Below are 22064 nucleotides of genomic sequence, written 5' to 3' on the forward strand. Positions count from 1 at the left end.
TGAAATGATATGATTGTATGATATATATATATATATATATATATATATATATATATATATATATATATATATATATATATATATATATATATATAAATATAAACGTCAAACTCCACCCAATTAAGATCAATGAGTGAGACAAAAAACACCATATGGAGAGGAAAAAAATTGAGGAAACAAGTATAACAGTTTCAAAGACAAGACCTAAAAAAAAAAGGGAGAAAAAAGGGAGAAAAACAGGGAAAGAGAGATGGGAGGAAGACACAAGCAACTGTAGGTCTAAAAGTCTGTGTTTCCTCCTGTCTATGAATAATGGATGTGGCGAACGGAAGCCAGCATATGCATTTAGATGGCTTTATGTATTACCCTCTCAAAGTGGTAGGGAGGAAAATGTTTTATTAGAATGTAACTTAATGCCAAATTAACCTTTAACACATTCACAATGCAAGATAATGGCTCTTTGTTTTAAAACAAGCACCAAAAGGCAATTAAAAGCATCTGGAGCTTTCTCATCAAACTAATCTAATCTTAATTAGAACTGTGCCAGGTACTATACTGTAATATACTGTATTGTACTGTACTGTGGTGTATTGCACTGAACTGTATTGTACCACACAATAGTAGAGAGTGAGAAACAGGAGCATTAAATTGAATGTTACATAATTTGCCGAGCTAAAAACATTTCACAAACAGTCATTAAATAGGGTTCCTGGAGCTATTCTCCCCATTTTACCAACACTATCTCAAAGCAATCAGGTGTATTCTACTGTGTGTGTGTGTGTGTGTGTGTGTGTGTGTGTGTGTGTGTGTGTGTGTGTGTGTGCTCTCTTGTTCCCCCCTCCCTTCTCTATGCTGACACAAACGCACACGCACATGCACCCGTCTGGCACTGATATCAAACAAATCTTTTCAAAAGGTAGGACCACGGGAGATTAGCCACCGTTGGCCTCTGATGCGTTTCATTGTGCCAACCAATGCAGAGCCAGGCCCCACTTTCAAGGACAGGTACCTGTAAGCTGCCAGCACAGCAAGAGTCAGTATATTTCCAGCCGTGCAGTATGACTCGACTGGCTGTATACGTATACATCAGAAACTTGTGTGTGTAAGAGATGGACGGTTAAACTAAGAATTTGCACAGAAATGCTGCACGAAGGAAAGATGTCAAGACAGACCCCGCTTTCCTTGAGTTGGTCAGGGCAGGATCACTCTCATTTCGGCCAAGTATGTTCCACAAGTTAAGTTAGGGAGGTCAAATTGTGGAGAACTACAACAGCAGCATCTATAGATTTATTCAAACTGATGGATTGAGTTATCTTTACAGCACTCCCTGCTGGCAGGCATTCTGTTGTGTCTGCTTTAGGACTAATTAGACACACTCGTGGTACATTGTGTGGTTGTCACTTCGTCAATAGCACGTCGGAGAGGGGCGTCTTGTCAAAAATGTCATGAGGCATATAAAATATTAATCAGAGTGCTGTCCTTTGCTCTTTGATTAATGTCAGACAGAAGGCCAAGTATACCCTGCACTGGACTCAAGACTGCCAATGAACTAGCACCCACACACAAATACACACAGAGGTACTGCAGTGTTGCACTTTGTGAAGCATCTGCATTTTCTCCCTCTACTCTGATATCTAACACACACATGAACACTGAGAACAGCAGGATGGCATAATCAGTAGGGAAGACGTCCTTCAACTGCAGGACAGAGGTTGAAACCCCTGTGTTGGTGACCATCTGCTATGCTGAAGGGACATCGAGCAAGATGCTCAATCCCTGGGAGAAAAATGCAAGAAATAAATTAAATTAAATTATGTATGTAAAGATCGAAGACCAAAATGCAAAAAAATGTTTGATGGAACAAACACCATATTAATGATGTGGTGTTCTTAGAGCCACGCAAGTAATGGGGCAAATGATTTGCATAGCACTATGTTAAAGGGTTATAATTTGATGAAGCTCAAATTATGCTTTCATCCTCTAGTTAGCTACAAGGGTCGGCATGATGCATATTTCATCAAACCCCTTGTGGACATGTTCAAACATTCTGTAAATAATGGACTTCTGCATGCAGCACAACATTTGAGACTGTGCAGTTGGTGCGTAGTCTGCACATGTGTGAACATCTGTGCAGACACCCGATATCATGACAGGGTTCCCACTCTTCTCTAGAGATCATGTTCTAGGACATTTTCAGTGATGGTGATGGCTGGTATGACAGACAGGGATCCCACCATAACACGACTGGCTGACCAAAATATTTAGTAAAAGAAGTAAATGCATTCCCGACCCTTACAAGTAGCTTAAAATGGATAAAAGTGTATGAGAGTCATATTAATCCTTTCAAGAATAAAAACGACCTTTTCACACAATGCGACCAAAAACATATCCTTGTATTTGTTGCATTCAGAAGATGCCCATTCAAGCTGGGGGAGCATGCCCCTTGAGATTTTTGATATCCTTATTTTTGATATGTCAGAAAAACCAAGTAGACTTATTTTCTTTGTTCCCTAAATTAATATGCATTGTGTATATAGTATTTTAATGAATCTATGTCCCTACAAAAATGTATGAAAGCAGAACAAATTTAGTTATTTTACAAGAAAAGTGGAAGCAGTAGAAACTAGTGTAGCTAGAGTATATTTGTCAAATTGCATAAAGGTGCACCACTCCTGATTCCTGCTACTCTGCCCACAGAATTGAGGCTTGCATGACGCCCCTGGTTGCATTAGTATTAGACACAACACATCTGTCTTATAAATACAGCACATACAAGTCTTTAAACCATCAGACTAGCATGTTGTAATGATGGAAGTCATTTTATATGGCCACTTATGGCTACATACACATGCAAAGAAGTACGACAGGGGAACAAACAGGCGTTAGACAGCTGAGTAGCTGTGAATTAATGCAGGTGATGAATTAGACTGGATTAAGTAATTTAGAGCTACAAAAAGGAAGGCAAGGAAGCCATCGGAATGACAGGATTAATAAAAAGGACACAGATTCCCACAGACAAACCCTGCACCTAATTAAACAACGGCACTTTGATGACTCACTAGTCCATCTGTGCAATATAAAAATGTGTGCCTATGACACGCGCACAAACACCACAGTGCATGTTTTGGTGTTATTTTATTTCTGTAGCGCTAGGGATTATAATAGACAGATTGAGAAAGAAGAGAGAGAATTGGAAAGAAAGACACACACATAACCTCATCACAGACGATATACAGGCCTTCAGAGGGAGGCGTCTAGAGTGAGTGCATAGTGCAACAAAGGCAGTTACATAAGTCAAGAGGATTGTCCCTGCTTGTGAATGTGTGTGTGTGTGTGTGTGTGTGTGTGTGTGTGTGTGTGTGTGTGTGTGTGTGTGTGTGTGTGTGTGTGTGTGTGTGTGTGTGTGTGTGTATGTGTTTATAGACATGTGTCGTGCAGTTTGGAGGACACACATTACAGGATGTATTCTGTTTCATGACTGTGTCAGGCAAAGGGCCTACAGTGTGTGGAAAAAAAAGAAAAAAAGAGTGAAGGAGTGAGAGCAAGAAACGGAAAGAGCGTCTTCCTCGCTCTGCTACTAATCCCCTCTGTCGCCTTGCTTGTACAATCTCTGTCATTTTTATCTCTATTGCCTCTCTGTCTGATCTTATTCCTCCTGCCTCCTCTTTTTCCATCGCCCGTCCAGGATGCCTGCTAGGTAGCATGACCGTGACGGCTGATATTCAGCTCACAAATACACGCATACATTCAAACATTTGTTGTTACTACACCCCAGTTTGTGAGATGTGCGTACGCTTGACTGGCAAAAACATGATGTGTTGGCATCTCATTGGTACTGTTCTTTAAAACCAGGACAAGATATGATGTGTGTCTCTGTGTGTATACAGATTTATTATCAGCATGTATATCAATCTTAACAGTTTTATCACAAACAATTTTAATTCTCCCTCTCTGCCCTAAGAGTGAACAGGAAGGACTAGTCAAGTCAAATGTATTCATAAGGTTGACTTTCAAAATAAATGGAATTATAAATTAATATTAAAGCTGTTGAAATAACAAGCAGCTTTTTCAGTGGGGATTCAAAGCTTCTCCAACTACCAGCTGAGCTGTATTAGATAGCATGATACTGGATGTATTTTGCTCAACCATTTATGAACATTAAATGAGATTTACAAAAACAAAAGATAATTCCATTCATCATAATGCAACACTATCCGAAAACTCTGAGTCAACACAAGAACAACTAATAGAGTACTTCATTTAGCTCTGCATTAACATGGTCAGGCTCATGGTGGTCAGTTTAAAAAGATAAATTAAAAGTCACAGATGTAACTATGGCTGACCGCCAGGTGCTTAACACTGAATATCTTCCGTCTCGCGCACACGCAGGTCGAGCCGTTATCAAAAAATTCATGTGTGACCTCGGATGATAGATGGTCTACGTTCTGGTGTTTTTACGAGAGTTTAAACACCAGTTTAGAATATTTTGAGTGACTAAGAACTCTATGAATCCTGGATGTGCTTAAGACCGGATGACTTGTATCAACAGAGTTGCGAGGTATCCCAATAAAGCTTCAAGCAGAAGAAGTTGGTAGACAAACCACACACCCAGTGGATGGTGGGTGGCAACGTCCACTCTGTACTATCTGGTGAATGTGCTTGCTGTTGCTCATGAGGCCGCAGCACATATTGTCTCCACAGGCACACCTCGCAGTCGGCCATGACGTGGAGATGCTCCGGGTAGAATGGTACTTCACTCCGTATGGCAGAGCACGTCCGTTATACAAAGATGGGGAGCAAGCTCCAGAAGTCTGGTAAACTCACTTATTTGTAGCTCCACACCCCATGATTGTTATCATTTTATAACTTGCAGTCAAACCTCAAGTAACGTCAATTGAGGCAATTTATCAGATCTCATAAAGCTCCCTCTCGAGCCACAAAAGTAGTTTTTTACTTGCAGGCAGTAGCTCTCTACAAAACAGGAAAAAAAAAACATGTCTCCCTTTAAGTCAAGAGGTATATATATTATTTATTTTTTAAATGATAGATTACAGTTACTTAGTTTAAATTAATTTTGGCATGCAAATAAAATACACATTGAGATGAGGCAACTACTATTAATCCATACTAAGATACAGAAGAGGTTGTATAGCATTTACTGATGCATGTAATTCATGTACAATTTGGCGCATCAATTTGTCCTCATCTTTCAATCTTTGCAGAGTTGCATCATATAAAATGTTTTTATATGAGACATGCTGCTTTTGAGCTTAAATTATTAACCCTTACAGTAAAGCATGGCATGTCCTTAAGCCGCAGTGCTGAGCCAACCAATCGTATGTCGGGGAAATAACAAATGACAGTGGTTGCGGTTCTCTAGTCATACTGTATTCCAAAATGAGAGCATGCATATCCAAGATTACTGCTTTCAAGTTTAATCGATTTGCCCCTTACATTCAAATAACTAAGATAGATGAGGATTAAAAGGATCATACTATGAACATTATATTAGACTGGATCCATTTAAACTGCAATACATATTTTCTGCTTGTTTCTGAAGTTCTTGCAACCTTTTGTTGTTGGTATGCGGTATATCAAAAACATGTTTCCAGATATTTTTAACAACAAAAAGTGTTTTGTTTCCTGTTCTATTCTGGAAAATTGTTTTAGAGCATCAATTAATTTTGCAGAGATGCACAGGAGCCAAAGAAGCATCAATAGAGAGACCTTTGGGAATCCGAACCCAGTGGTCTCTCAAAATGATTCCGTTGGTGTGTCTAAGGACCAAAGCTGTCGTATAACATCAATGTCCAAATCAGTGTTAGCCAACAAAACGATGTACAAACACAAATGGAAACAGACGCTCATGTAATTACAAAGGCATTTATATGCTTACACACACACACACACACACACACACACACACACACATAGAAACAACCACACACAACTGCTTCTTACATGGCTCTTCTCTACATACTGGAGCTCAAGCTACTTCATACTTACAGATCAAACTTGTTATGTACAAACACATGAACACTCGCAAAGGACACACATGCTGTACACCACATGTGCACACACGCAGAACACAGCCTGCTACAATGGCCTTAGACATTAAAAATGCATGGCCATGCAGCAACAGTTTCTAAAAATGAGCACCGGGACCAGCTGCTGCTGATTGCTACTCTAAGAACTGCCTTCCGTGAGTGAAAATCTCTCCCACAGTGTCATTTATGTATTAGACAATAAACTCTTCTAATGAAATGTTCAGTATAGCCAATTACATTAAAGCCGGTCTATGTAGTGCCTGTGCTTTAACTATCAGTGAGCGGGTTAACAGCATGTGCTAGCTCTCTGGATGCTAATATTGTCAGGTGTGCAGCAGTGCCAGCGAGGGTTAACGGGCTCACTGTTGTCCTCCCTCACTGTATTATCAGCTATCATCGACACCCGCATCTAATGTGAAAGCAAAATTATTGCCAAGCACCAGACAGGAAGAGAAATCACACCAATAGACCCCAATCGAGGCTTAATGGGGGCCTAGTGGTGCGGTTAGCTGAGACCTCTCACACTGCCTGTTCATCATTCACTCTCGCTGGTGTCTGGGAGATGGAAAGGGTTTCTGGCTTATCAAACAAATTAGCTGCTTCATCACTGAAATGAAAGTGGCGACGCACGAGCAGCAAGGTTGTCCTTTCCTTCACAGACTGTCCTTGTTATGGATCACGGAAGCAAAAATGCATAAAGAAAGGATGCTCTGTGTATGGTTTGGTGGAGACACGGTGCCCCCCACCGTGTCTCCACCAAACCATACACAGAGCATCCTTTCTTTATGCATCCATGTGCAGGGTAAAAAATAGTGGGCGTCTCCCACCTCCTAGGGGTCTGCCACTTTGTCCTAATCAAAAAGTGGGCAAACAACCAACGTGTGGCGGCTTCTGCTTGGACAGCGGTCTGATTACAAGTGGGTCAAGAGCCAAGTGTTGCCCTTCCAATTTCTGCAAATCCTACCCACACAACACCAGGGCTCTGAATCACAGAGCTGAATGGCTGTGACCATCTTGGCTCCACTCCATATGCAGACACTCCTACAGTACGCTCTATCTCCTAATTTCTCTTCCTCCTCTTCACTTTTCTAAACTTAGTTGCAACTTGGGTGTTCACTCTTCCTGCTGCTTTTCCTTCTGTCTCTGACGATGCGGGGATGCAGTACCGATTGCGCTGCACTGAATGAAGAACCAAGGACACATCTGCAGCACTTTAGGTATTTGTATTTTTGCAGATTTGATGGAGAAGTCTCCGGTGTTGTAAACAATTGCAACATGCATCACTCTTGCCAAGTCCGACACTCCCACTCTGGATGATACTAAAGCAAACGGACACAATGTAGCATAGAGCTTTGTCTCTGGACAAACACAAGTGTAACTCCCTTCTCATTCTCCCCCATCCTCCCTCCTCTCCACACGTCCCCTCAAGTCCTGAGAGGTCTGCCTCAACCCTCTTGCCTCTCCCCTGCCTTCCCCACATTTTACATCACAACCTAATCCTCATTCTGCTTCAATCAAACGGAAGAGCACAAACAGCCCCTCGGCCAGTCACGTTTCACACACAGACGCACATGCTGGACAGAAACCGACTCAAATGCACTTAAATATACTGTAGGCCTATATCACACACACCAACAGGCTGAGAGGCGAAGAGGGGGGAGGGACTGTGCGCATGACAGCCATGTGGCAGGGCATTAAAGTCTGAGCCATCACGTCATGCGACACATGTGTGTCTTCCCTGCAGGCGCTCAGCATGACGGCATACGAAAGGGCAGCCCACAGAGGAGCAACAGGGTAAATACCACCGCCGCTACCAGCAGGTTGGAGGACGGCAAACGTCAAGATTTGCGAAGCTCTTATTGACAAGAAAATTGGCTGCCAAGTCCTGGACAGAATCATAGCCTAAGCCAGCTAAAGTTAGTCAAGGACATTGGCTTTACTCGAGCAAAGTCCAATACAAAATGTCATCTATTTAGGCTGGCAGCAGCCAAGTCACTGAGCTCTAGGATGTTTAGAGGCCTCTCTCTTGAGCCAAGGAAGTTTTTTTTAACGTGTTTATGATACCACGGCTGTCAGTCAAAAGAGACAAAATAAAATGGCAGTGACTTTGTGATCAAATTTGCCCTCTTTCTGATATATACCAGTTTGTTTACAGGTACATCCAATATGTATCAAATAGATCTAATCATTCAACAACCTTGAATGATGCATCACTGTTTCCTCTACAGCTGGGTGAAATTGGACAATTTAAAATGAATATTGTTCAAACCTTGAATAAGCATTTGCGGGCAGCAGAAACAAGCTGTAAAAAAACAACTTGAATTATAATCACTTTATAAGTTGACTCCTGAGGGAAATGTCTGCCTCTTCAGCTGCTAAACGCTCCACTATATTCACCAAAACAATAATGTGGGCTGGAAAGTCTAACAACGAGTAAATCATTCTGTAAAGCTCCACAGAGCTGAGGGGAACTGCAGAGTTGGATGATAATTCTTTGTCAATTCATCACTCAAGAAACTCTTTTCACATACAAGTAGTCATGCAATCAATTGGTAATATAAAAATATTGATCATAGCAGCTATAAATACACAAAGAAAAAATCCAAAATATTGGTTTTTAACTGTTTTTAGATGAAGCGTAAATTGAGAATTGAACCAAATGAATAAAATGTGAGCAATGTAAAAAATAGCACCAGCCCCCAAAACCCCCCACCCAATTTGTTGAGTTTGATTACTCTCAAAATTTTGTTTCAGAGGTCAGAAATATTTCTGAAGGGAAACCATACCGTGACTGTGCCAAATATTATCTGAAGGTAAATATCAAAACCACTCTGTATTGTGCAACAAGGAGCTTGTGTTGCAAGGAGGGCAGTCTCTGCCTCTGCTTTCTGGGATTTAGTGCAGTTAAAACAGTTCAATATCTAGTTATAGTATGTATTCCATAATATGCCTACAAGCAACATTACCCACATGGTCACACTGGCAGTGTAGGCTTGTTAGCTACAACTGACAGAAACACTAATATTCTCCAGCTGGAGTTGGTTTAGTTGAGTACGTAGAAATTAGCCTTTAGCAAAGAAGGTAAAAAAGCATGAAATAGGACAGTCGGACTCAAATTAGGTAATACTACGTCTGGGACACGCTGAAGGAATGAAACTATAGAAAGGAGGTGAGTGTCTGCCATAACAGATGTTTCACCTGGATGCATGTTTTGCTGGATATTAAGGCCTTTCTGATGCTAACTACACATCAATATAGAACCACAGGCGAGGACACACACCTACTGTATGTATGCAGCTGAAATCACATACAGATCCGTCTCTGTCTGCAAGAGCCTTGGCACACACACGTATACACACATCTCAGCACACAAACACGGTGACAGGCAATTCCTCAAGGTCCGGTACCTTGGGAACCTCTGTCTTTCCTCTTCCATGTGTGTGTGTGTATGTGTGTGTGTGTGTGTGTGTGTGTGTGTGTGTGTGTGTGTGTGTGTGTGTGTCTAGAGCTTCGTGAGTGCGTATGCCTGTGTGTGTGTGTGTGTGTGTGTGTGTGAAGAGGAGCTAGCAGACAGAGACAGAGCGTCTGGATTTTTTAGTAAGGTCATAACCAACCATTTACACAGCCCATGGCTATTAGGTGCTCACGTTTTTTTTTGCCTGTTCGGATTCAAACCAGAACCATCTCTTAACACACCTGTTTTACCATTAACATACAGCAGCTCAGAAAATGGTTGTTGCAGTGTTACAATGTTATATTGGACTAGTACACTATATTAACTGACTGGCTGACATAAAATGTAGTAACACAGTCAAGCAAAGTCAATCTAGTTATCTGTTTTATGTCAGGGTAAATGTAATACCTTGATGTTTTGATAAAAAACAAGCAATACAAACATTACTTTCTGAACGAACATTAAAACACACATAACCTTTAGCTAACCAAGCCTCTGTATGTTTGGATAAGGCACTTGAGAGGAGAGTGGGTTACAAAAACAAAATGATAAAAAAAAAAAACATGGGAAAAATCTAAATGGGGATGGAGCGGAGCCCCTCGAGACAGAGTGGAAGATTACCTACACCAGCTAGACACAAGTAATGAGCTGCAGAGAATCAGCAGGTGGACCAGGAGCACAGAGAATACGCAAATCCCATTAGAAAAATCCTACAATCCTAAAACAACTAAACAATTACAGTATATCACTGGGAATGTGAATTGAAAAAAGGAGTTTTTTAAAAAGCAGCATGTGGTACAACAGGAGATGGAAAGAAAGAATACAAGAGGGGGGGTACTTCCCAGTTATTTCAGCAGCGTAGCCCTGCAGAGACCCAGAGGTCACATGAAGGGCAGGGAGGAAAGCGAGATGACAAAACCTTTGTGCTTCACTGCATTCTGTAAGCCAGACCCGTTATAAGCACCACAGGGACTGTGCCATACTGAGAGCACAGAGAAACCCAACATCCACTCAGGCTTTCCTCGACCAAAGAAATTCTTAGTCGACCAACTATTTCACCACAAAGAATCACACAAAAGCACCACTTTAGTTATTGTGTTTACCAGAGATGTGCTCACAAGCTTCTTGGAAAAAAGTCATACAGCATGAAAAAAGAGCACCCCTAAAAGGAGTCAGCCCTCCCAGCCCTAACTGCCACACCTCGAGCAAACCACAAAGTGTCAGCCATCACATCTAATGTTATATTTATTAAAAGAACACCTGAGAAGACTATTTCAATGCAGTGATTCCTTCAGTCAACGAGAAGCCTTTGAGTTCGTTTGAGTCCTTTGAGTTACCTTAAGAATACACAGACACAGTTGTGCAGTTAACATGTTTACCGACATAAAACTACGCCTCACTTTGTATTTGTATTATTCCGCTACGAAGCAGCAACCAAAGAAAGCTTCGGTCCTGTGGACAAACACGTGCATACAGACCAGACACTGAAGGTAATTCAAAGACATCGCATTCTCGTTCAACCCCAAAAACCTCATGCGGCTAGTTCTCTGTCGCTGTCATGTCTGATTTGATGCATGACAGCGACAATTCACTGAGACGCTAGATTGATGTGAAGTGATATTTACATCACTGGACAGGCAAGAGCTATCAGTACACGCCATAAGCTGCTCAGGGCAAGTCACAACAACAACCGGTACTACACTGCCTGATTATTTATAGACTAAGGGCAACATTCATCATTCGTCTTAGTTCTGACAGTTTTAAGGAAATTACTGTCAATTTGATTTTAGAAGTACAGGCGTTTTAATCCCTGGAGATTTCCCCCAACGTGTCATGGTAATAAAAGTCTGAGAATTTCAAATGAACCACAATTTGAAATCAATAGGAGGAGGTATTGCGTTATCATGTGCTGATGTACACGGACCATAACTCATGAATCAGACACTGTGCTCAGTGACGGCCAACAAATCCAATAGAGTGCACAGGCTCATTTACTTTGGAAAGCTTGACTCTTGATGATGAGGGACCTCTGTGGTAGAGCCGGGGCAGTGGTCAAACCCTTTGGTCACGAGAGCGCGGTTGCAGTAGACAAGTATATTGACCAGGACTAATATGAGTGCAAAAAAATACAGTAGGTACATGATCCACACAAGTGACTATAGCAGTGTTGAAAACGTATTTGTGTGAAGTAAATCCCGTCATGAATCACAACAGATGAACATGAAAAACACTAAAAAGGTTTCATCGGTTTCATATCCTAAGTTATTGTAAAATCATCATCAAGACCCAAGAAAAATAAAGAAGGAAAATGGCCACACTGTTCTGAAAACTTGAACTGACCCTGACAACCAATACCACAGGTCCTGTGTTGCCTAAAAATGTCCGTAAATTCGAATGGCTATTTACAACAGACAAACCTGGGTAATAATTTGATATTTTGTTTTAGTTTCCTCTTCAAAAAAAGAAGGCTGTTGTTCCTCGACCCATCAGACCTCTTTATAGCAGTCACTCCGTTCTCAGATTGCATTAAATAATGACAAAATACAAATAATATTATTACAAATAGGAATGATGGCCAAAACTACAACATTTAAATACAAATTGCAAAGTTAAATGCAGCTAAATACTGCTTTTCAAAATCTAACGGTTCTCAACAACGTCTATCTGAAAGAATGACACGCGTATCACGATGCCAACAGAACGGCGGCATCCATCCTTCCACTTTCATGTCAAGTTTGATATTTTGTGTTTACATTAAATTAATGCTGTCGAATTAGCGCTTCAAAACATAATGACAAGCATTCCCAAAGCAGCCAACACTATATCACTTGCGTGGCCAAAACAGTGTCGCTTCACATGTCAACAAGCCAACCAACCATCCGCCAGAGCAGTGGGTACGTCCTCTGAACACATTTGTATGTGTACAAATCTGAACCCATTTATTCTCTCCAGCCCACATGACACTGTGTATTTACGATGAGCCGCTCAAGCGTTGCCTTCCGTCTGTTGGGAATAATTAGCTCGCAGGTTGGTGACCTCTCAGGCGCACACGCATGTCCACACACACACACACACACACACGCCCTACTCCACAGCTTGCTTTCTATTATTTTGGTATGCAGACTGCTAGGAATGAAAAAAGTGGCCATTTGAGCATTCATTCTTTTCTTTTATATCAAAATGTGATGAGTTTCAAATGCACCTTTGGTTCGATGATAATCCTAATTTACAAAAAACCTTGATGACAGGGCTAAAGTCACACAACACACCCTCTGTTCCAGAGAAAACAACTTTAGCATTCATGCCCAACAGCCCTCGCTGTTAACCTTTCTCGAGGTCATCAAGATTTCTTGTCATCCAATAAAACTGCTCTCTAGTGAGAAATATCACATGGCTTCCTGACTTGTGATGACTCACTGGAGGAAGAAAGGCTGTGTGTGTGTGTGGTTTTATTTTTTTCTTCATTTGTGAACTGGCATAATATAACTAACCTTCACACTCACATGTCTCACTTTGACATGCACACGCAGGACTGTAATTTCTGGCAAGACAGCAGCTGGCAGAGATAAAGGACAGGGAGTGAGAAGAGTAAAAGCTGGAGTTAAATGTACACTAAATTATTGAAGAGAAGCAACATGGCAACAAGACTTTAATCATCCTAAACCCGGATCCCATTTGGGGCTTGTCAAGGCTAAAGGACTTAAGCAGGACACACTGTCAGGATATTGGACAGAGAGAGGCAGCAACTACATTGTTGTGGTACTGATGCAGCAAAATTTGTTTTCCATTTCTAAGAACCGATAGAGCAGAGGAAGCTGAGTGCTTTTTGGAGAGCATGAAAGATGAAACCGGGTACACAAGGGGTCTTTGATTAGGAGTACTTCACCTCAGTGAACAGGTACGCATGCACACATACTGCGTTCCAGTGATAGTGTAAAGTTGATGTGCACTGAATTGACATGAGAGCAACATTTCGGCAGCTCTCTGGTGGACTCACCACAGACTCTAATAACAGAAGTCGACTCTTTAACCAGCAGCTCTTCACCAGCAGCCAGTGAGTTTTCCTGTTTATCACCACAGGTGTGTATAGGTAAAGAAAGACATGTATTGATCACAACGACACGCAGTAAATAACACAGCGGCAGCGGCTTAACTCCTATGATGAGACTGTTGCTGTCTCAGTCAGCCTCATCCGGCGCATTGCATAACTGAACACAGTCACAAACAAACAACCCCAGGCCCGGAGCCATCGAGAAGAGTTAGCTCACAACTATCAACCCCAATAAGGAGAGAGCAAAAATGAGGAAGATAATCAAATGCAACAAAACAGATAGAAAACTAAATGAATATACAAATTGTCTGTGACCTGAAAAGAATCTCTAAAAGAAGCAATAGACTGGAAACGCAAACCCTCTGTCTCTGACGATGCTGAACACATGCAAGAAGAAGAAGCTAGAGAGTCGTAGTAAACACTAATTACAATCAAAATGTATTACCATAATCATAGACATATGAGACATCTGTGAACGATCCTGTGAAACAATTGTTGAGATCACATTCAAATCCTTCGGGGATTCCTAACATACACTGAAAGTCCCATCAAAGTTTGTTCACAATGAGATATATGCATGCACACACACTGTAAACCTCTTTAGTGATTGTGCACTGACAATGCACACTTTCCTGTTTATATCTATACAGATCCAGATTCCTCAGGGAGGTTCTCCTGTGACTGTAGACAAAGCTTGAAGGGTAGCACCGTTACTGAGAGAATCAGAAGGAAGATGAATGATAGATGTATGTCATAGTCAATCTATGCTATGACCAAAAGCTGCACAGGGCCACTGCCAGTCATAGCAGTTACTACAAAGCCTGTGTGCACCACCGTCCACCCGCATGCCCCCGTGGATCTCAGTCCATATACAGTATCTGCGTTCGCACATCCATGAACATTTGTCATCGACCGCTGTACACTTGTGTGTGCGCCTGTGTGTGAAGGCACACGTGTGTGTTACCAATGCCACCTCTGAATTCTGAAATACTAACTCTTTGTGATTGTGTGTGTACAGTGTTTGTGGCCCCAATTGTATGTGTGAGTCCTATGATGTCCTGAGCCTGCCGATGAGATAATCTGGCAGAGCATGGAGTGACAATTTGATCAATTGCTGGCTCACAGGGAGTCTCTGAGTTATAGTGCTGCCATCTCTCCTGGCCACCACCAGTAAAGAGTCATCTCTCTACAGAGATGAGCCGCCACACTGATACACACAAAGCTGCAGACCACCCAGCAAATAGACACACACACACAAAATACAATTGACTGTAGTTTGATGGCGGAGAGAAGCCAAAATCACCATGTTTTCTGTCAGAGAGTGCTCTGGAAAAAATAGTCATTTCCAGCCACAATATTCTTGCTTTAACAAATGGACTGAATCAGCAGAGTATACATTTCAATTATCAAGGGTGGTGACTTTTTTCTATTAAAAAAATAAGAAACAGAAACTCCTGTTTACATCCTAAATGGATTATTTCCAAATCCTGGAAACCTGGTTATTAAAAGCAGTATACAAGTTCTGGGTATTGTTTGTGAGCTGTCCTCAACCAAAGAAATTATCAGTCGACTACAGAAACACTCCTACAATTGTGTCGTCTCATCAATTAGTTGATTTCATTCTGTAAAACGTTTTCTCCAAAGAATCTGACTAAAAGCAGCACTTGAAAAAAAGTAATTTAGCCTTACAGGTTACTGATGGTGATTACAATTCCACTTTTGTATTCTAATTATTAAAAGGTGTAGCAGAGACTTTTCTTAATTTTAACTATTATATTGTGGCAAATGTGTCCCTTTAGATTAGGCTGTATGTTTTGGTTAATGTAATCTTTCTGTCTGGAGGCTGATGGATCTCAATTAACATCAACTTTAGCTCTGATGGAATTTCCGAATAGCATCACATTATATGGTTGATAAGTCGATAAATTTAGCATAATGTTCATAAAATTCAGCATGAGCTGCAGCTCATTATGCTGAATTAGCACCACCTTTTTTGTCTGTTTTCGCTGGCTCTATGATACCAACGTAAAAAACCTGCTGCTGGTGCAAATACAATTTACAATTTAAATACTGGCCAAAGGGTCTTGTGTTGGGTTTAAGCAATATTAGATAAAATGACAAGTGGCATCAGTGCAACAAATTTAGTTCAGAAGAAATAAAGCATATATATATAAAAAAAAAACAATGAAGGTTCTCTGCCTCTAATGACAAACCCTTTGACTAAACAATTTAAGCCCAGAAGACTTTTATAATTCTGCATTTCCAAACAAAGCATTTCTGCTTTTTTTCCAAAATTACACTGCTATCATGATAGATAGCTAATATGCGTGCCATGTTTGCAAAACAAAATCTGTTTACCAAATGACACAACTTCTTTTCGCTCCTGAGAATTTTTTACAGAAAACAATTAACGGCGGTGTGTGCACTTGGGCATATCTGTCTCAGTGCATTACCACATACAGATCAATAAGGATTCTATTCTTGGCCATTAGATCTTGAAGCAGGGATAGCCTGCCTCTCTCACTCTTTTCCGATCTATTCCCTCTCTGCGCTCTATCGGCCTGACCTCTCCTGCCAACCTCTTTCTCTATTCACATCTTTCCCTCCTCCAGACAACACCAAAGGGACATTGTCATCTTCCCAGCTGGACAGTGGACGCAGCAGCCGAGTCAGTGGCGAGCATCAAACACGGGACAGTTTTGGGGGGATCACAGAAGTGATTGGCTTTGTGCCTAGAGGGATCAGCCGTGACCTCTGAGGAATCATGCGCGCGCACACACACACACACACACACACACACACACACACACACACACACACACACACACACACACACACACACACACACACACACACACACACACACACACACACACACACACACACAAATTCACTCGCACTCATGTACAAATCCACACACACCTCCTGTTCCTGCTGTAATTCTCAGTCCTCTGCCACGCTGCCAGGCTGAGGCCCTTGATCTGCCACTTCCTGTAATCCTCCATGGGAGAAGGGTGCAGCCAAATGTCCTGGCAGGCCAGCCAGGCAAACAAACACACATACACACAAACACGCATACACACAAACACGCAGGCACACAGATAGCCACGAGTTGCCTCTAAGTGCAAAAATAATGACCTGCAGGACATAGATGTGTATCAGCGCAGGAGTCCGAGGATGTCTCTCACGAAAATATGCAACTTGATCAAACTTTAACCAAAATACATGATAGAAAAACACACAAGATGCAGAACTGCAGCGCAAAATAATATGAACCGTGATATCCATTATGCCCCTTTCATTTGTGCCATGCTGGTATCGTTGTCATCAGATAAAAAGACGGGGCTGACTAAACAGCAAATGACAGGGGAAGAGAACCAAAGAATAGATGGATGACTCCCAATTCACCTTCCCCTGACTTCCGATAAGACTATCTGATCAACATCACTCAAACACAAGAGATTCTTCTGTTTATTCAATTTCAAAGTGACCAGTTTCAGCCAGAAGGAACCATCTGACAAGATCATTTCAGCCAAGACTAGGGATAGTCGGAGGCAGTTCTGATCTCTAAGATGATTGGTTATAGGCATCTTTTTACACCACAAGTACAGCAGATTTTTTTTCTTTCTCATTCTGAGTTTACCAAGCCTGGAGCTCACAGGAGTAATGTACCAGCCAGCGAGACATAAGCCCCATTAAGCTTATTCACCAGTTCCTGCATCAGCCCTGACATTGTACTTCTAAAAGAGGAGGGATTTCATCTCCTATCTACTAATACATGTGTACCACTGACAGAAACCATGAATTCCTTCATCCAAAGCAGAGCAGCTGTTGAATCTGTAAATCTTCAGGAACATTCAGTGCGTTCCAGGAAAAAGTGGTGCATTATTATCTCCTCAGTCTCCCTCTCTCTGCTTTTAAGAGCAGAAAACACTCTGCAGGTACACAGACTGAACACCATCGTCTTTTAAGAAGTCTGGTAAACATGGTTCTGTAGACTCTATGCTCACTCTCCTCCACCTCTGAGTTTCTCCGTTTTCACCCTCACCTCTTCGGTGCAGGTGAACAAGTATGAGTCACGACCATAGCTGCCAGCAGGTGGGAACGAGGGGACAGCCAGGTGGACAGCTTTTCATCACACCGTAATGAGCTGGCAAAGGTTGTGGGACAGGCATGAGAACACATGGAGAACCTGTAAAAGCAGCCTGACAGACAAGCTTGCCGGCGTTCTCTGTAGCTGTACGACTCCCTGCAGTGCCATTCCATCACAAGCTGTTGTCCCTATTTGTGTAAATGTCCCAACATTGCAAGAAAGACGACGCAAGCTACCTCAACCGCATACTTCTCCAGCTCAATTGCAGCACATACAATATGCGGCTGAATATGGACCTTTTAGTGACATGTCTTTTTTTTCAGCATCAGTTCTTCATTGCTTGTTACCAAAAAGTCTTCGGCAAGCTCTAAAAATACCCTGAAACCCCAGCGATGTATGCAGCATCTGACTACTGCAGCTCAGACATCTGTTCACTTACCTGCTGCTGCCTCCCAGAGATGCAGGAGCTGCCACAGGCCATGGTAACCTATAACATTAGCAATGACAAGAAAAAGGATACAATCTGAGAGCTCCACTCTGGGTGCCGATGGCCAGTATCTTCTGCACAGGGTCGAAAGCCATGGACGACGGCTGGTAGGGGAAGCCATGACGGACAGTCTAAAAGATGTGCACAGAGATGAAAAAAGAGAAAATGTTATCGATTTGCATTTCACAGCAGGGGTGTTGTTTTGTGAAAGGATATCACACACCTGATTTTGGTAAACAAAGACCCAGATGGATGTGGAAAGTGTTATGAAGCGGAAATGTAAAGCCTGAAATTGCACAGACAAGAGAGGACGAAGGAGAGGAACAAACGCACTTTCTATGCACCGTTACTCTGTTCTTTGTGATAGATGATATTTGGCTTTGTTATTTAGGATCCTTTTATAATCATGGGTCTATTTTGAGACTTCTTCTCTCCCATTTCACTCTTTATCTGGTTTTCCTTCTCTCACTGCCTCCCACATGTAGTCGTGATTACACTGAAGTCTGGAAATCAAAAACAAGAAAAGCGCACCAATAAGCAGCGTTTGGTTATGATTTCATGCAGGGCCTTCCATTTGAGGGCATTGTCCTGGAAGGTGTTTATGTTTTCTGTATATTTGTTTGTGTGACTGTAGCTTCATGGCGTCAGTCAGCTGGGGGTGGGCTTGTTGGATTTGTTTGCTTAGCGGCAGAAGGCTAAAGCACGTTACATAAGAAGCACTCAGTGCAGCAGAGACACCTGCCTTCTCCACAAAGAAACCTTACAGAGAGTTTTGGTCCAGACAGACAGTGAAGTGCATGAGGGAGGATGGAGTCTTGTTTAAAGAGACTTCCATCAGATGCTTGGCTGTCGATCAATGTCAGTCAAACCTGCAACCTCCGAGCTAGTCTTTCCAAAAAACAATATCCCCTAAGCCCTCAGGTGTTGGCTTGACTGGATTATGTATTCTAGTTTTCTAGTTATCACTTCAGGCACTCTTTCATAATTCCCCTGACAACTGCTAAAATGATTACAGTTTATAAACGTTCACCTGCCCAAGCCTGGGACGTCGGCACAGTGTGACGGTGTTTCGTTGGCGTGTCTAAAACAGTCAAGGTCAACAATCACATGACTCTTCCATTATGCTGAGCTCCAGAGGCACACAGAGGCTACGCCACGTAAAATAGGCTGAAGCCTATCAATGGCAATGGGCTGTGATAGCTACCAAACCAAAGGGTTGTATTCAGCATCATAAAAAACCTGCACAAGCCTACTTGTCAGAAAGCCATTCAAACCTTTAGTAACTGTACCGTTGACACCTTTAAAAGAATACACAAGCAAGCCAGTTACAATTGTGCAAGTTAAACATGTGGGGAAATCAATAGCAGGCACACAATGATGTCTATAAAAAGGCCACACCAACCATTGGACCATGAAGGGGAAAACCTTTAGAAAACATTATAGTGGGCTAAAATGTAGCATGCGTAGTAGTAAACTGCCATTGGATTTTTTTTTTTCTTCAAACAGGCCCCGCTCACTTCAGGCGCCATCAGTCCCCAATGGATCAATGATCTGGTGGTAAAGTAGTGTGTGCCTGTGCGCGCGCGCGTGCGTGTGTGTGTCTGAGGGAGGGAGAGCTAGAAAGAGAGGAGTGTGAGAGGAGAGAGAGGTGGGGGAGAGAGAAGGGGATGGAGAGACTCTGTGAGGAAAAGACAACACGAAAGGGGATGGCACACGCTCACACACGCACATAACCAGAAACCTCCGTTTTGCTAATCCAAACCCAGCAGATTATGCAAGAAGGGATCAGTTTGGCCCAACCCCTCGATATGACAGTTCATGCCAAGCAACACATACAGCAAAAGGATGACATTTCCACAGAGCAAGAAGTCCTATTTTGCCAGAACAAACATATCTAGTGGTTTTGAAAAAAATGTCCGAGCAAAATTATTGCACAAATAGTTGCAACCAGACAAGAACTTACTAATGTGTATTGTCCTGTCGCCAGCGCGCATTCGCCATACAGTATGCGCATTGTAGTCAGGTACGTTGCAGGCTACCTACCATGGCACAGGGCGCTCTAATGATCCTCTTTCTAAACAGGATTCTTGCCGAATGTTAAATAAACATCCAACCAGCAGGTGCTCGTTGTAGTTTTAGACTAAAGAGCAAAATTATTCGCGAATGTATTTATTGTATTATGGAGCTCACTTGCACCTGCTGTATAATACGATGTGATGCGCGCAGTACAAACTGTGCATTATAATGTAAAGAGCATGCATGCGGAAGGGGCTAACCGTGATAAAAACCAGAGCTGTGTTATAAAATCATCAGGCTCGCCCACCTTGCAGAGCTGGAAATGCTCGGACTGGAGGGTCTCCTGGATCAGATGGTTCTCCTGTGGCCCCACTTGGACCGACGGGGTGGAGGAGGATACCTCTTTTAAGCCGTCCAGCACCTTCCTGATGTTGAACTTCTTCATCTTCAGACTGCAGAGCACAGAATTGAGATCACCCGCAAAAGATAAAAGGGGATAGCCACTTTCTCTCTGACACACACACGCACGCACAGGCACACTCAAGCGCTCTCTCTTCTGCTTTCCTGTGTAAATCTCACATTTGAGTGATTGTTATTTAGCGCAGTCTCCATGCTGCTGGAAGGCTCTGGCGCACACCGCACAGATCGCTTTTTTGACGTGTAAATTTGGAGAAGAGCTGCTTGGATGTTGGTGCGTCGGTGTAATTTGCTCTGAGTCCGTGCTGTGCCCCACTGCGTCTCGGTGGCTCCGCTCTTCTTCTCGGCTTCCCTCCCCTCCCCTATCGGCTCTGTGCGCCGCTCAGCCAAGGCGGAAACGCAGCGCAGCGGTGCTGTTGGTGCTGCTGCGGACGCTCTTGCGCATGTCTGGCAGAGCAGAGGCATCAACGCAAATCCCGCCACCTCTCTCTCTCTCTCTCTCTCTCTCTCTCTCTCTCTCTCTCTCTCTCTCTCTCTCTCTCATTTGCCCCCAGCGACAACACCCCCCTCTCTCCCCTCCCCTTTCTCTTACTCGCACGCACACATAGTAGGTTTTGCTCTACTGCACCTGGTGATGTTGGGATGCTGCAGCGTTGTGAGTGTCTGTGGAGACAGACGGGCGCTCAGTCCCATTCTTTCCACGACACCCTCGCCCTATCCACTCCGCCTCCGTGTGTGTGCTCGCGTGGAAGGTTCACAATAATAAAGGCCATGTCCCAAACCATAGTGGAAGTGGACTATACAACCTTGCTTTGCTGGACTGGGGGATTGGAGAAACGTTGCATTAATGTGCTGCATTTTCCTTTCGCTATATTTTTCATGGTGGGTTTAGTAAACATAAGAAAATGTGATGACATTAAAATAGGGAAATTACAGCACCACGTTGTCCCTAAATTCACTTTACATTCAGACATCAATTTAAAAAAAACATATCATGTTGGCCATACTGATTTGGTTTCATTGTTTAGGGATGTATGCATTTGCAGGGAAGCCGTGCATAATAAAACCCAACAGCTGAGCAAGCAATGCATCCATCAGTATCCATGGTGATGGCTGTTTCCTGCTAATGGTGGAGACCCACGGTGTCTTCATAGTGAAGAGCTGCTGAGGAGGAATCGGTTAGGGAAAGGTCCAAGTGTCTGCCAGCAGGGGACATTGCATGTTCCCCCTGACAGGACCTTAAAGGCTTCAAAGGTAAAGGCCATGTTGTCTTCATTTGAAATCCCTCCTTGCTCAAGACAATGTTCTGTAAATGTTGTTCATCCTGCATTCAAAACAGGTGGATGTGCAGAAATGGTCAGGAGTGAAAGGTGTGCTGTCATGGTGACACTGAATTGTCATAGTTATAATTGTGAGTGAATAGTTGTCTATCTATATGTGTCAGCCCTGTGATAGACTGACCACTTGCCCAAGGTGTATACAATATGGAGCCCTCTCTG

The 22064-nt window shown here is 42.6% G+C and overlaps 1 protein-coding gene across 1 annotated transcript in view; it reads right to left on the minus strand.

Annotated features, from left to right (window-relative positions):
• The window catches only part of LOC306734199 (syntaxin-binding protein 5-like), a gene marked incomplete at its 5' end in the record, with an annotated part of 78274 nt that extends 57681 nt beyond the window's left edge, over positions 1 to 20593 (minus strand). Inside the window, 2 exon segments of the mRNA XM_079215536.1 lie at positions 18166 to 18263; positions 20456 to 20593. Coding sequence (XP_079071662.1) covers positions 18166 to 18263; positions 20456 to 20593 — 236 coding nt within the window.
• Positions 20594 to 22064: the final 1471 nt, after the last annotated feature.

The sequence above is a fragment of the Taurulus bubalis genome (genome assembly GCF_910589615.1).
Source record: "Taurulus bubalis genome assembly, chromosome: 3".
Taxonomy (NCBI): domain Eukaryota; kingdom Metazoa; phylum Chordata; class Actinopteri; order Perciformes; family Cottidae; genus Taurulus; species Taurulus bubalis.